The sequence below is a fragment of the Dreissena polymorpha genome, chromosome 2 (assembly GCF_020536995.1).
Source record: "Dreissena polymorpha isolate Duluth1 chromosome 2, UMN_Dpol_1.0, whole genome shotgun sequence".
In the NCBI taxonomy this organism is placed as follows: domain Eukaryota; kingdom Metazoa; phylum Mollusca; class Bivalvia; order Myida; family Dreissenidae; genus Dreissena; species Dreissena polymorpha.
This window is the reverse complement of record NC_068356.1, coordinates 28,733,622-28,747,061: the sequence shown is the minus strand read 5'-3', so window position 1 is coordinate 28,747,061 and position 13,440 is coordinate 28,733,622. Positions and strand designations below refer to the sequence as shown.

The window sequence follows — 13,440 nt, the reverse complement described above, 5'->3', positions numbered from 1 at the left end:
CTCAAAACATGCATATAATGAGTATTTTAGAGGATTGTAAATGTTCAGTATTACTATTTCCTCATAAATATCATAACTAAAACGAAAATTTGCGAATCTGAAACAACTTTTTTTTTACATTTTGTCAATTAACCAAAACGTTAAAAGGCTCCTTTAATAAGATCAGAGATTTATGACTAATATCGTGGTGAGTCTTTTTAGCCACCAATTCTTAGCCTCATCATATCTTCATACATTTGCAGTTTTTAAATTGTAAAACGAAATTTTGATTTCAAGTTTTTTCTGTGCATATTTCCTATTGCTGTATGGTATTCGGCATCCATGCAAAGTCAAAACCATTTTATAATAAACAATTCGCTCGTACAGAGACGTAGATAATACTGTTATCTACGTCTCTGGCTCGTATGAACTTTTGGTAAATATTGATAAAGCACGAGTTACTCGCAATTTCACAAAATTGCTTTATGTTGACTCATCGATGAATATGTTAACGTTATTTGGGAATGAATGACCCTCGGATAAAGAAATGATTTATTGATTTAGGCAAACAAGTCGGTTTGAACTGATTTTGGAAGAAAATAAATACTGAACTGATAGTTTTCTCACGTAATTTATAAAGAAATACTGTGCTTATAGAAAGAATATACAAATAATATGTTTTCCTACTGTCTATTTTCAATCACGATTACGACATTTTTTTATCCTACTGATTTTTTTGAGAGAATTATAACGAATAAGAATGGTCTGAAGTTCGGTGTAGAAGGATATGCAATTTAATGCAAATGATGTGATTCCATTAAATAGTTCGATTACGTTTTTCGAACAATTTACGTTTACTAATATGGAAGGTATATGGTGCTTATGCCAAAAATTCGGTCAAAATTGGCATAGCTTGAACTATCCTTACTGTCTCTTTCATGGATAAAGAAGAGTTTGTAATTTACTCATTTTTAAATAAAAATTGTCAGGGAAGATAGTCTTAACTCGAAACAGGATATGACTATCCGAAGACATTCGATATAAATAAACGAATATGGCTATATACACCGGTCATATATAATCATTGAGAAACACATCAAACGGGCCTCAATTGGCTTTACATAAACTGTAGTTTGCAGCCTATTAACAATTTTAGCTACTGTCGTAGTCAACAGATTTCATTCTAAGAACCTACATAATATTTGTCATTTATTTATATCTATAACAATCTACATTTGAGTTCAAGCTCTCGAACAATTATTAAACATACTAAACATGTAAAACATAGGTCATAAAAATACATAGTGACGTCACGATACATAACACAATGCAAAAAAACTTTGGACAGATCTCGCTAAATATCGTCAAAGCTCATGTGATCTCGCTTGTCAATGAGCTCGTGTACACTTTTGTAACGACGTTTCCCATTGGTTAAATTGTAATGGTCGACTTTTAACTCTTTCATGAAATGTACACAAATTGTCCAACCTCAAATGTCGGAATTCTCAAAAATCGTGCTACATGAACCATTCAGTCCGACCCAAAAGCTGAAGAAACTTATTATTTTATCAAAGCGAAAAGAAAGGCGAAATTCCTATGAAGTTATCATCCAATACCGTTCACGGTTGCATAGCGCAATACAGCGACCGCGTCGGGCAGCGAAACGAAGAGAAATTAGAAATACCAAGCTATGACTTGAAAATCCTGTAAACTATCGTTTAAAATTATTTTATTTAAGCTTCTTTTTAACACTATTGACATAAATACTACTGAGATTGATAAGTAAAATTGAAAAATTACTTTTTTCACGTTTGAAATGGGCGCTTTTGTGTTGTACACAAAAAGTCACGTGATCTGATTATGGAATATGGCGGCCTCCAAATTTACAAACATGGATTCTTATTCGTGTAATCTGAGGCAATGAACACGTGTGTTTGTTTACATTCTAGAAACACATGTGACAAGTGCTAGAAAGCCTCAAATCAGTGAACCATGCCCGGTAGGGGTGGGCGTGGTCGGGGTAGGCCACCAAGAGCTAAAACACCAAGATCTGCAAATTTTCTAAGAAAGCCTACAGCTTTTGGTGGTGGATTCGTTGGGGATAACAACAATTCCAGATCTAGTACTCCAGTAAGCAATTCCTCAGCAAGCACACCTACAAGGGGTCAGTATCAAAGAGGAAGAAGAGGTGCTGCAGACAGAGGCAGACATTTTATACAAAATTTATTTGATGAAGATGACGAATTGTCAAGAGACAGTCTTGGGGCAGGATCGAATGGCCCTGGAAGTGAAATTCTCGATGACATGTCAAATATTGATGGTGACTCGGATGTCTCGTACAATGAAGAGGATGCTTCAGACTCTGATTTCAGTGTGGAAAGTGGAAGCACAACCAGTAATAGAAAAGTAGTGTTCTTCCGTAGACCAAAAAGTCCTGAAATACCAGAGGATATAGAAATAACCACATTAACACTGCCACCAAGTTCAACTGATTTACTCATTCCTTCCGAATTTGTTATGCCTTGTATGGGAATGTACGAAGTGTTGCGCCATTTTAGAACAATTGTACGGCTCTCGCCATTTACATATGAAGATTTTTGTGCCTGTTTGCTTGGAGAAGAGCAATGCAATTTGTATTCTGAAATTCATGTGATGCTTTTGAAAGCAATTCTTCGTGAAGAAGACAACAATAGTACAACATTTGGACCCTCTGACACCAAGGACAGTATTAATATATCATATTTCTTTAATGATGCAATGACATGGCCAGAAATTGCTAGGATTTACTTAGAAAGTGACAGAACGTCTATATCAGATTCCTCATATGCAATAGCAGTGCTTGAAATGCCAGAGTTTCCATTTGTTAGCGTCAGTGATAAAGTGAAAGTTCTTCAGACACTCATAGATCTCTTTCTTACAACAAACAAAGTCAGGGAAGAGATTCTGAATGAGGGAAACATACACTACGATGACCATTGCAGAGCTTGTCACAAGTATGTATTTGAGGTCACATTAGCAGTAAGTTATAGGGGGAGCTTTTCAGCTTATTTTGTCTTGTCTTAACGTTTCATAAAATCCTTGTGACAAAGCCACATTCAAAGTTTTCTATTGGCAAATTTGAAAATATCACTGGTACCAGTGGCAGTTAAAGTTGAAATCAGCTAAGCTACCCAGGGCCATCATGTCTTTTAGGGCTCTGGTTTGTAAAAAAGCAGTATAAAATTATAACAATGTTTAAAAAGTAAATTTTTCTCAGGCTTACAATTAATGATTTTTTTTTTACTAAGAACAATATGCAGGTTTACTGTAAACAGTTTTACTCGCTGTGAGTTACTTGAAACTCTTGTTCAACCAATGTTTAGGCTTGGTGACTTGCTATGCTGTGAGACCTGCTCAGCTGTGTACCATCTCGCCTGTGTAGAACCACCCATGGAAGAAGTGCCAGATGATGATTGGCACTGCAGTGTCTGCCAGGCACATCAGGTGTGTTGAATAACTTGTACAGAACTGTTTCAACCATGCAGTTTAGAGTACAGGGAACCTTTTTATGCCCAAGGATCGAAAGATCGGGGGTATATTGTTTTTGGCCTGTTTGTCTGTCATTCATTCATTGCATGTGTCCCAAAACTTTAACCTTGGTTAAAGTTTGATAACTCTTGCATTATTATGCCCCCCTTCGAAGAAGAGGGGGTATATTGCTTTGCTCATGTCGGTCGGTCGGTCCGTCCACCAGGTGGTTTCCGGATGATAACTCAAGAACGCATACACCTAGGATCATGAAACTTCATAGGTAGATTGATAATGACTCGCAGATGACCCCTATTGATTTTGAGGTCACTAGGTCAAAGGTCAAGGTCACGGTGACCCGAAATAGTAAAATGGTTTCCGGATGATAACTCAAGAACGCATATGCCTAGGATCATGAAACTTCATGGGTAGATTGATCATGACTTGCAGATGACCCCTATTGATTTTGAGGTCACTAGGTCAAAGGTCAAGGTCACGGTGACCCGAAATAGTAAAATGGTTTCCAGGTGATAACTCAAGAATGCATACGCCTAGGATCATGAAACTTCATGGGTAGATTGATCATGACTGGCAGATGACCCCTATTGATTTTAAGGTCACTAGGTCAAATGTCAAGGTCATGGTGACCCGAAATAGTAAAATGGTTTCCGGATGATAACTCAAGAATGCATACGCCTAGGATCATGAAACTTCATGGGTAGATTGATCAAGACTCGCAGATGACCCCTATTGATTTTGAGGTCACTAGGTCAAAGGTCAAGGTCACAGTGACCCGAAATAGTAAAATGGTTTTCGGATGATAACTCAAGAACGCATATGCCTAGGATCATGAAACTTCATAGGTAGATTGATCATGACTCGCAGATGACCCCTATTGATTTTGAGGTCACAAGGTCAAAGGTCAAGGTCACGGTGACCCGAAATAGTAAAATGATTTTCGGATGATAACTCAAGAACGCTTTTGCCTAGGATCATGACACTTCATAGGTACATTGATCGTGACTCGCAGATGACCCCTATTGATTTTCAGGTCACTAGGTCAAAGGTCAAGGTCACAGTGACAAAAAACGTATTCACACAATGGCTGCCACTACAACGGACAGCCCATATGGGGGGCATGCATGTTTTACAAACAGCCCTTGTTAAAGATAGCAACTTACTATTTGGCATGCATGCGTATCTTACGGAGCTGAACATTTTGAGTGGTGAAAAATCAAGGTCAAGGTCATCCTTCAAGGTCAAAGGTCAAATAATATTGTATTTTTCTTTCCTAAAACTTAAACCTTCGTTTAAGTTTGGTCATAATTTTTTTAATATTGAAGATAGCAACTTGATATTTGGCATGCATGTGTATCTCATGGAGCTGCACGTTTTGAGCGGTGAAAGGTCAAGGTCATCCTTCAAGGTCAAAGGTAAAATTTATGGCTTCAATCGGCGCAATAGGGGGCATTGTGTTTCTGACAAACACATCTCTTGTTAAATGATTTTGTTTATAGTAGTCTTATGTTTCATTTTTAATTATATAATATTAATAACTTTTTTATAGCAAAAAGAAATGTTTAAGCTAAGGAAAAGCTTTGTTCAATTACGTTTGCAAATTACTGCACTGGGAACAGAAACATAACAAATCTCTACATTTCATTATACTAAATTATAGATTCATATACTTGGAAAAGCAATTACACTGGTAGTTGAATACTTATACATTGTGTCAGGCTGTTTTTTACTTCATAGTAACTGACATTTTTGTGGTTAAAAATCATAGCATTGTATTTATTTGCACATTTAAAAGTAAAAATGAATTAATATAACAACACCACAGGTTAAAGGCGTGACAGACTGTATATCTGAAGCTGAGAAGAGTGGACTGCTTTGTCGTCAAGATCCAATAGGCTACGATAGACATGGTCGCAAATATTGGTTCCTCGCAAGAAGAATTATTGTGTAAGGCTACCGCTTAGTGTCTGTTACTTTACAATTTTGGATTGCAGATGAAGACCTTGAACATATCAGGCAGTGTTTTTTTTCCCACTATTTTGAGAATGGGGCCAGGTCCCCTTGGATTGGGAAAAATCACATGGTTTTTACCAAAATTGGGAAATTAGTGTTGTTTTTTTGCTAACAAATGCTTCAAAAATGATCATTTAAGTGTTTTAAATATTAAATTAAATTAAGTGTAACTTGTAGAGCTGGATGAGAGATAAACTAAATGTTGATATTTTTTTTTAAACCTTCAATTGGGAATTTTTAGGTACCATTTGGGAAAAATATAAATTGTTATCATTGTGAATGGGGCTGGATACCGGCCCCGATTAAAAAAACTGTCAGGTGACACATATATGAATAGAAAACATAAAATAGTATATGGTTTGTTTTAATAAATACAAATATTTAGATAACAATATTACTGTTTGTTTAGCATGGGTTGATCTGCATAATTTGTTTTTAAACACACATAGAATATCCAGTTCTTTCAATTTTATAATGTACAAACTGTTCATCAATAAATGGTCAAAGTCTGCTCAGTGAAAGGAAAGTTTTCTTAATTTGTCAATTTATGACATCAACAATCAATCAGTTGCTTCTCAGCTAGGTTAATTTGCTACCTGTATATCTAAATTTTAATTTAAATACTATTGCAAACAGATGATGATCTTTGCTTTGGATAATTGTATTTTATGCATGTGCGTAAAGTGTCGTCCCAGATAAGTCTGCAGTCTGCACTCTGCACAGACTTAGCTGGGACAACACTAGCTGCCTTAACTGGATTTTTGCTAGAAAGAGACTTATTTAAACAAAGAATACAAGAAAAGAGCAAATTGCCATCCCTGCTTAGCCTGTTTGGACTACACAGGCTTATTTGGGACAAAAAATCACACGCATCAAGCCCAAATTTTCTTAGAGAGACATTGGTTGTTAATTGGCAGCCTTGTTTTCAGTGAGAGTGAGGGTCAGGTGTGGTACTACAGTACCAAGCTGCAGGTGGATGAACTCCTTGAGGTGTTTGACAAGACCGGCTGGGAGAGAGAGCTCAGTTTTGTCATCAGCGACCTCTACGACGAAATCATCCGCCAGATGGAAGTTACTGAACAACTCACTGCAGAGAAATGCACAGCTAATAAGAAATCTGCCATTGAAGTTGAAAATTGTATGAATTAATTTAAATTGTTTGATCAATATATCATTGTCTTATTACCAATCTTTTAGCAATATTTTGAAAATTATATATTTTATTTGTTACACCGTATTACAAAGATGTTTTGCAAATGTGTAGAGATAAAGAGATGGTAGGCATCCGAGTGTGCTTGCATTCGTGCTTCTGTCTGTCACACTCTACTGTGTGCACACGCTCTCACATATTGCATGCAATTGTTTGCAACAATTTTTGTCAAAATGCTACAGTTCATATTTTGCAATTGAATTAGTTTAAAGGAGTTATTGCCCTTTGTTGAAAATTATATGTAAAAGCTTCTGTGCTTGATTCCACCTACATTTGGGTACGATTTTCTTCCAACTTTTGAAGAATAATTTGCAGTGCTAAGAGCATATTGTCAAAGTTTTGCGATTCATTTCAAATTTTTGAGGATTAATTTTTTTAAAGAATTATACATAATAATATAATTTAGAGCACAACTCCTTCTTATGAAGAAAATTAACCTTTCAATGCATTGATTTCTCTGCAAATTTCCACAGATCTGTTTTTTTAATTGTAACTTATGTGATGCATTTAAATTTTTAAAAAGAAAAAAAATCTGCCACATTTTTACTCATGTAACATTTTTTTAACAAGCAATTTTATCAACTTTTATTTTCCAATCTTCCAATAAAAATTGGTCTTTGAAAATTTATTGGTTTAAATAGTTCTTTGGTAAATCTAGTTATATGATTCCACTAGGTGTTTATTTGTATTTCTGTTTTAAGAGGTGTGTCTCCCTGTTATGAACATCTTGTTCTCCAAATTCAGTCAGCAGAATTCTCTTAACGGTACTAAATTGCAGCGAACCTTGAGCGTGTGCAGGCTGAGCGCGCAAAACGCAAGGCTGAGGAGGAGGAGGCACGCAAGAAAAAGGAGGAAGAACTGCGTCTGCAACGGGAGGAAGAGGATCGTAAAAGGAGGGAAGAAATTGAGCAAAGACTCAATGGAGATGATGAGGCAGAAGTGGTAATTAAATTTTCTCAAGATTTAAGAGTTAATATCTTGGAGGCTGTTTATATATGTTTTTCAAGGGATGAAAGATAGAAAACTTTAGAGGCCATGGATAGAGGGCCCCTAGGTTTCTCAAGATTTTTTTTTTTCTTTGAGATTTGCACATAAACTTTTCTTTTTTTTTTTTTTTTCTTTTTTTTTTGCAAAATTGTATTATTCCTTAAAATATTACATACATATGTAGACAATACAGTACATACATACAAAGTTTTTCAGATAGTTTTGTACAGCGACTTGGGTACATACATATTACTGGCGTACATTCAACATTCGTATACAAATCTAGTTATGTTATACTAGAAGTATTTTACAACAGCAAAAAAAAACACTCAACAACACAAACAAGCTTGTAACATACAACATTACTTAATGTTGATTATATGTATGTATATTATTAATAATAAAAAGTATTGCACATTAGAAAATTAATTTGTAAGTGCTGAATTGTATTATATAAGAATATTGATTATGCAGAGTTTAGAACAAAACTTGCAGGATAAATATTTTTATATTATCAGTTATTATAACTATTTCTAATGTCGTCATATGAGATGTCAGTAACTATTTTAACAAGGGACCAGATTCTTAATTCTTCTTCTGATTTAATTGTATTTTTGTAAATTTCAAAAGCGTGCTTCAAACTATTTACGAGTCCGTACTTTGAAGGGATTCTGTTTTTTCTCTGACAATGAAAAATATATCGTTTAAACTCTAGGCATACTATGTTTAAATCGTTCATTTTTGGATTAATAATTCCAAGGACTAGATTCTGACATGTAATATGAATAGGTATGCTTGGTCTACTTTGACGAATAATCTCAGCAACAAATTTAATAATTTCTTGGGTAAATGGACAGTACCAGAACTAGTTCGTTATATTTTCAACTTCTGTGTTACAAAATGTACATAGATTATTTGCTACAATTTTCATTTTGAACATAAGGGATTTTGTCCATAATATTCAGTGGACTATTCTGCATTGGAGCCATCTGACATATACTTCCTTAGTTAGATTGAATAAGAGTGGATGTACTTTTTTCCATTCAATATTAAAAAATTCTGTGTTCCATTTTGTATGACAAGTTGGAATCTCATTGTTTTTCAAGAAATGTTATTGTCTTCTTTACAAGAAGTACAACCCTGGCCAAAGTTAGAATATTGACTTGTTTGGTGCCAAAGTGGCTTAATCCTCTGCAGCACAATGACAACACAAGTTGTGTCTTGGCTTATAAAGAACACAAATGTGTACATTACTTTGATTCTTAAATAATTTTACTTGTCATTTAGCAATTGAAATAGCAACTATATTTTATTGTGCTTCTCTCGTGTTTACTTCCTATTGAAAAATAACACATGTTGGAAAATAACATGGTTCTGACTGTATTTCTGTTTCAGCTAAGCAGCATGTCGTTGCAACATATGTCGTCTGAGAGTTCCAATGTTACCACAGAGATCATCTCCACGTCTGACCTGGGAACTGTGTCGGCTATTGAAACCGTGGAAACCACCACCACAACAACCACAAAAACGACAACCTCTCTACGCATAACACCATCACCTGACAAGGAAGTGGTCAAAACTATAGAACCTGGGTTAGTGAAATCAAACGAAGAAAGGTCTGATTCATCTGGAACACAAATGGCTAAATCATCTGAAAATAAAGTGATCGTCATAGGTTCGGATGGGAAGCAAACACCCGGAATTATGAACATTCAGTCTGTGTGTCCATCCAACAAGTCAGGCACTACCTTTGTGCTGCTCAACAAAGAAGGCTCCCAGATGAAAATAAGTCTCTCACAAAAGTCCATGGAAGACAAAAATGATGAAAGTAGAAATGATGGGGATAGTAGTTCACAAAGTATGTTGTTTTTTTTCTTCCAACCTTTTGGAAATAATAAAAAACATTTTTATGTCCCCCACTATAGTAGTGGGGGACATATTGTTTTTGCCCTGTCTGTTGGTCTGTTGGTCTGTTTGCGCCAACTTTAACATTTTGCAATAACTTTTGTTATATTGAAGATAGCAACTTCATATTTGGCATGCATGTGTATCTCATGAAGCTGCACATTTTGAGTGGTGAAAGTTTAAGGTCAAGGTCATCCTTCAAGGTCAGAGGTCAAATATATGTGGCCCAAATCGCTTATTTTATAAATACTTTTGCAATATTGAAGATAGCAACTTGATATTTGGCATGCATGTGCATCTCATGGAGCTGCACATTTTGAGTGGTGAAAGGTCAAGGTCAAGTTCATCCTTCAAGGTCAGAGGTCAAATATATGTGGCCCAAATCACTTATTTTATGAATACTTTTGCAATATTGTAGATAGCAACTTGATATTTGGCATGCATGTGTATCTCATGGAGCTGCACATTTTGAGTGGTGAAAGGTCAAGGTCATCCTTCAAGGTCAGAGGTCAAATATATGTGGCCCAAATCGCTTATTTTATAAATACTTTTGCAATATTGAAGATAGCAACTTGATATTTGGCAGGCATGTGCATCTCATGGAGCTGCACATTTTGAGTGGTGAAAGGTCAAGGTCAAGGTCATCCTTCAAGGTCAGAGGTCAAATATATGTGGCCCAAATCACTTATTTTATGAATACTTCTGCAATATTGAAGATAGCAACTTGATATTTAGCATGCATGTGTATCTCATGGAGCTGCACATTTTGAGTGGTGAAAGGTCAAGGTCATCCTTCACAAGGTCAAGGTCATCCTTCAAGGTCAAACATCATATAGGGGGACATTGTGTTTCACAAACACATCTTGTTCCAAAATAACATTAAAATGTTCTGGTTTGGATATTATTAGATCTACTGGCCGAAGGCCTGAAGAGCTTATGTCATGGCGTGGTTTCCGTCGTCTGTCCGTGCGTGCGTTAGACTTTTTCTTGTTTACGCGATAAAGTCCACAGTTTTCATCCAATTCTTTCCAAACTTGTTTAGTGTCTTTATATTAATGAGGACTTGAACCCTATTGAAAATGGGTTATCTGAACGATGAGTCAAACCCTATTGAACATGAGCAATATTGGAGTTATAAGTCCAGAATTATCTCCCCTTGAATTTGAGAAAATTGTGAAATAAGGCTTGTTTACGCAATAAAGTCCACAGTTTTCATCCAATCATTTCCCAACTTGCACAGTGTCTTTATCTGAATGATGAGTCAAACCCTATTGAAAATGAGCAATATCAGAGTTATAAGTCCAGAATTATCTCCCCTTGAATTTGAGAAAAAAAGAAAATTCAAATTTTTTATGTGATAAAGTCCATAATTTTCATCCAATTCTTGGCAAACTTGCACAGTGACTTTGTATCAATGGGGACTCACACCCTTTTTTCATGGGCCTCTTGTTAAACTTAACTAGAAATGGCGCGGCAGAGGCCAACGTGTATCCCCAGGCGCATGTTTGACCCAGGGGCGCCCCAGGGTTGGTAAATGGGCCATGCATAGTTGAGATTGACCATATTGTCATACGAGAAGTTCAGTATCAATTAGAAGTGAATCGTTGTAGAAATGAAGAAATTATAGTAAAAGGCAATTTTGGGTGGGTCTGGCCTATGTGGGCAGGGTGCCCCAGGGTTGGTAATGGGGCCATACATAGTTGAGATTGACCGTATTGTCATAAGAGAGGTTCAGTATCAATTTGAAGTAAATGGGTGTAGAAATGAAGAAATTATAGTAAAAGGCAATTTTGGATGGGCGTGGCATATGTGGGCGGGCGCCCCAGGGTTGGTAATGGGGCAATGCATAGTTGAGATTGACTGTATTGTCATAGGAGAGGTTCAGTATAGATTTGAAGTGAATCCGTGTAGAAATGAAGAAATTATAATAAAAGGCAATTTTGGGTGGGCGTGGCCTATGTGGGCGGGGCGCCCCAGGGTTGGTAATGGGGCCATGCATAGTTGAGATTAACCGTATTGTCATAAGAGAGGTTCAGTATCAATTTGAAGTGAATCGGTATAGAAATGAAGAAATTATAGTAAAAGGCAATTTTAAGTGGGCGTGGCCTTTGTGGGCGGGGCGCCCCAGGGTTGGTAATGGGGCCATGCTTAGCTGAGATTGACCATATTGTCAAAAGAGAAGTTCAGTATCAATTTGAAGTGAATCTGTGTAGAAATGAAGAAATTATAGTAAAATGCAATTTTGGGTGGGCGTTGCCTATGTGGGCGGGGGGCCCCAGGGTTGGTAATGGGGCCATGCATAGTTTAGATTGACCGTATTGTCATAAGAGAGGTTCAGTATCAATTTGAAGACAATTGGTGTAGAAATGAAGAAATTATAGTTAAATAACCTAAAAAAATGAGTAAAAATCTCTGAACCGGCCCCACCCCAACCCCCATAACTTTTGACCCAGGGGTCAGATCAAAATTCCAAATAGTGCAGGGTCGCTCATATGCTCATAGCTACCATGTGTGTAAGTTTCAAGGTTCTAGTGCTAATAGTGTAGGAGGAGATAGTGGCCAGGACGGACGGACAGACAGACTGCGGAGATAACCACAATAAGCATGGGGATAATTATAACAATCTTATTTATGCAATCAGTTTAAAATAAAATGTTATTGCACTAAACTCTGACCTAATAAAGTAAATGTTATCCCACTAATAATTTCAAGGTATTTTGTAAATAATGATTGATACTTATAAGTTAATTTATTCTTATTCATAAAGAATACACATTTTTCAAAACATTATTCATACATGAATTTTGTAATATTTATATCAATGTATTATTTATATCAATGCAGCAAATGGAGGCCGAATGATGATCACCAGGTCCAAGACTGGTTCTCTCACACCAAAACTGTTCTCTGACTCAATCATGGGCACAAGTTTGAAAACCACAACCAGCAATGTGAAATCCTTGAGCACCAATTCATCTGAAGAAGTTCTCATCATCAACAAAGATGGGGAGATCACAAGAGTTGCCAGGAGCAAGCTTCAGACCACCGCATCTATCTTTACGCAGCAACAGTACTTTAAATTGGGTAAGGAATAGAGCGTAATAAATCACTTGATGTAACTTATTAATCAAAGATTAATTTGCTAAACAAAATTTATCACATGCCATACCCTGTTTCCCATGTTATATAACCATTACATATATTTTTATCTTACACATGTGTAATATACTTTTTAAGCATTTTCATTGGCTTAGTTTTCGTTTCTTGACCAATTGCATTTTGTTATTCTGCTGAAATGACGTTGCAACGTCAAATGACGTCACGAAATGTAAACAACATTCGGGATTCATCATTATGTTTGCGTTAATATTTATATAATTTTCTCATTTAAAAGCATGTGATAAAAAAGATCTGACACTCGTCATATCATACCATATTTTATTAAACTCGTCCAGGAAATTTGTTAGTAAGCTCGACAGAGGCTTGCTTACTAACAAAATTCCTGAACTCGTTTAATAAAATATGGTATGATATGACAACTCGTGCCAGATCCTATATTTACGAATATATTATTTTAGTCACAATTAGGGAATACCCAGCTTAATGCATATGTGTTTAGTGTAAACCAGTGCTTTCCACAGGCCATATAATGGTCCCTTGCCAGGGCGTTTGAATTTCAAAATCAGTAGAAATTTAGGAGTCTGCAGGGTGCCTGAAATTTTCAGATCAGAGCATGTTTGCAGTTACTGCAACTAGCCATTTTAAAGATCAAAGCAATATTGACTTAGCCAACAATTTTGAAAGCCGCTTTGCGATCCTCT

General features: G+C 36.1%; 1 protein-coding gene across 2 annotated transcripts in view; it reads left to right on the top strand.

The window, feature by feature from the left end:
• The first annotated feature begins 1,429 nt into the window (after nt 1-1,429).
• Nucleotides 1,430-13,440, top strand: part of LOC127866383 (nucleosome-remodeling factor subunit BPTF-like) — a 46,982-nt gene continuing 34,971 nt past the window's right edge. For both annotated transcript variants that reach the window (XM_052406865.1, XM_052406864.1), the window contains exons 1-7: nt 1,430-2,972; nt 3,342-3,462; nt 5,330-5,451; nt 6,447-6,655; nt 7,506-7,669; nt 9,110-9,572; nt 12,464-12,703. In XM_052406865.1, coding sequence (XP_052262825.1) covers nt 1,972-2,972; nt 3,342-3,462; nt 5,330-5,451; nt 6,447-6,655; nt 7,506-7,669; nt 9,110-9,572; nt 12,464-12,703 — 2,320 coding nt within the window. In that variant the 5' untranslated portion in view covers nt 1,430-1,971. The remainder of the gene's footprint in view (nt 2,973-3,341; nt 3,463-5,329; nt 5,452-6,446; nt 6,656-7,505; nt 7,670-9,109; nt 9,573-12,463; nt 12,704-13,440) is intronic.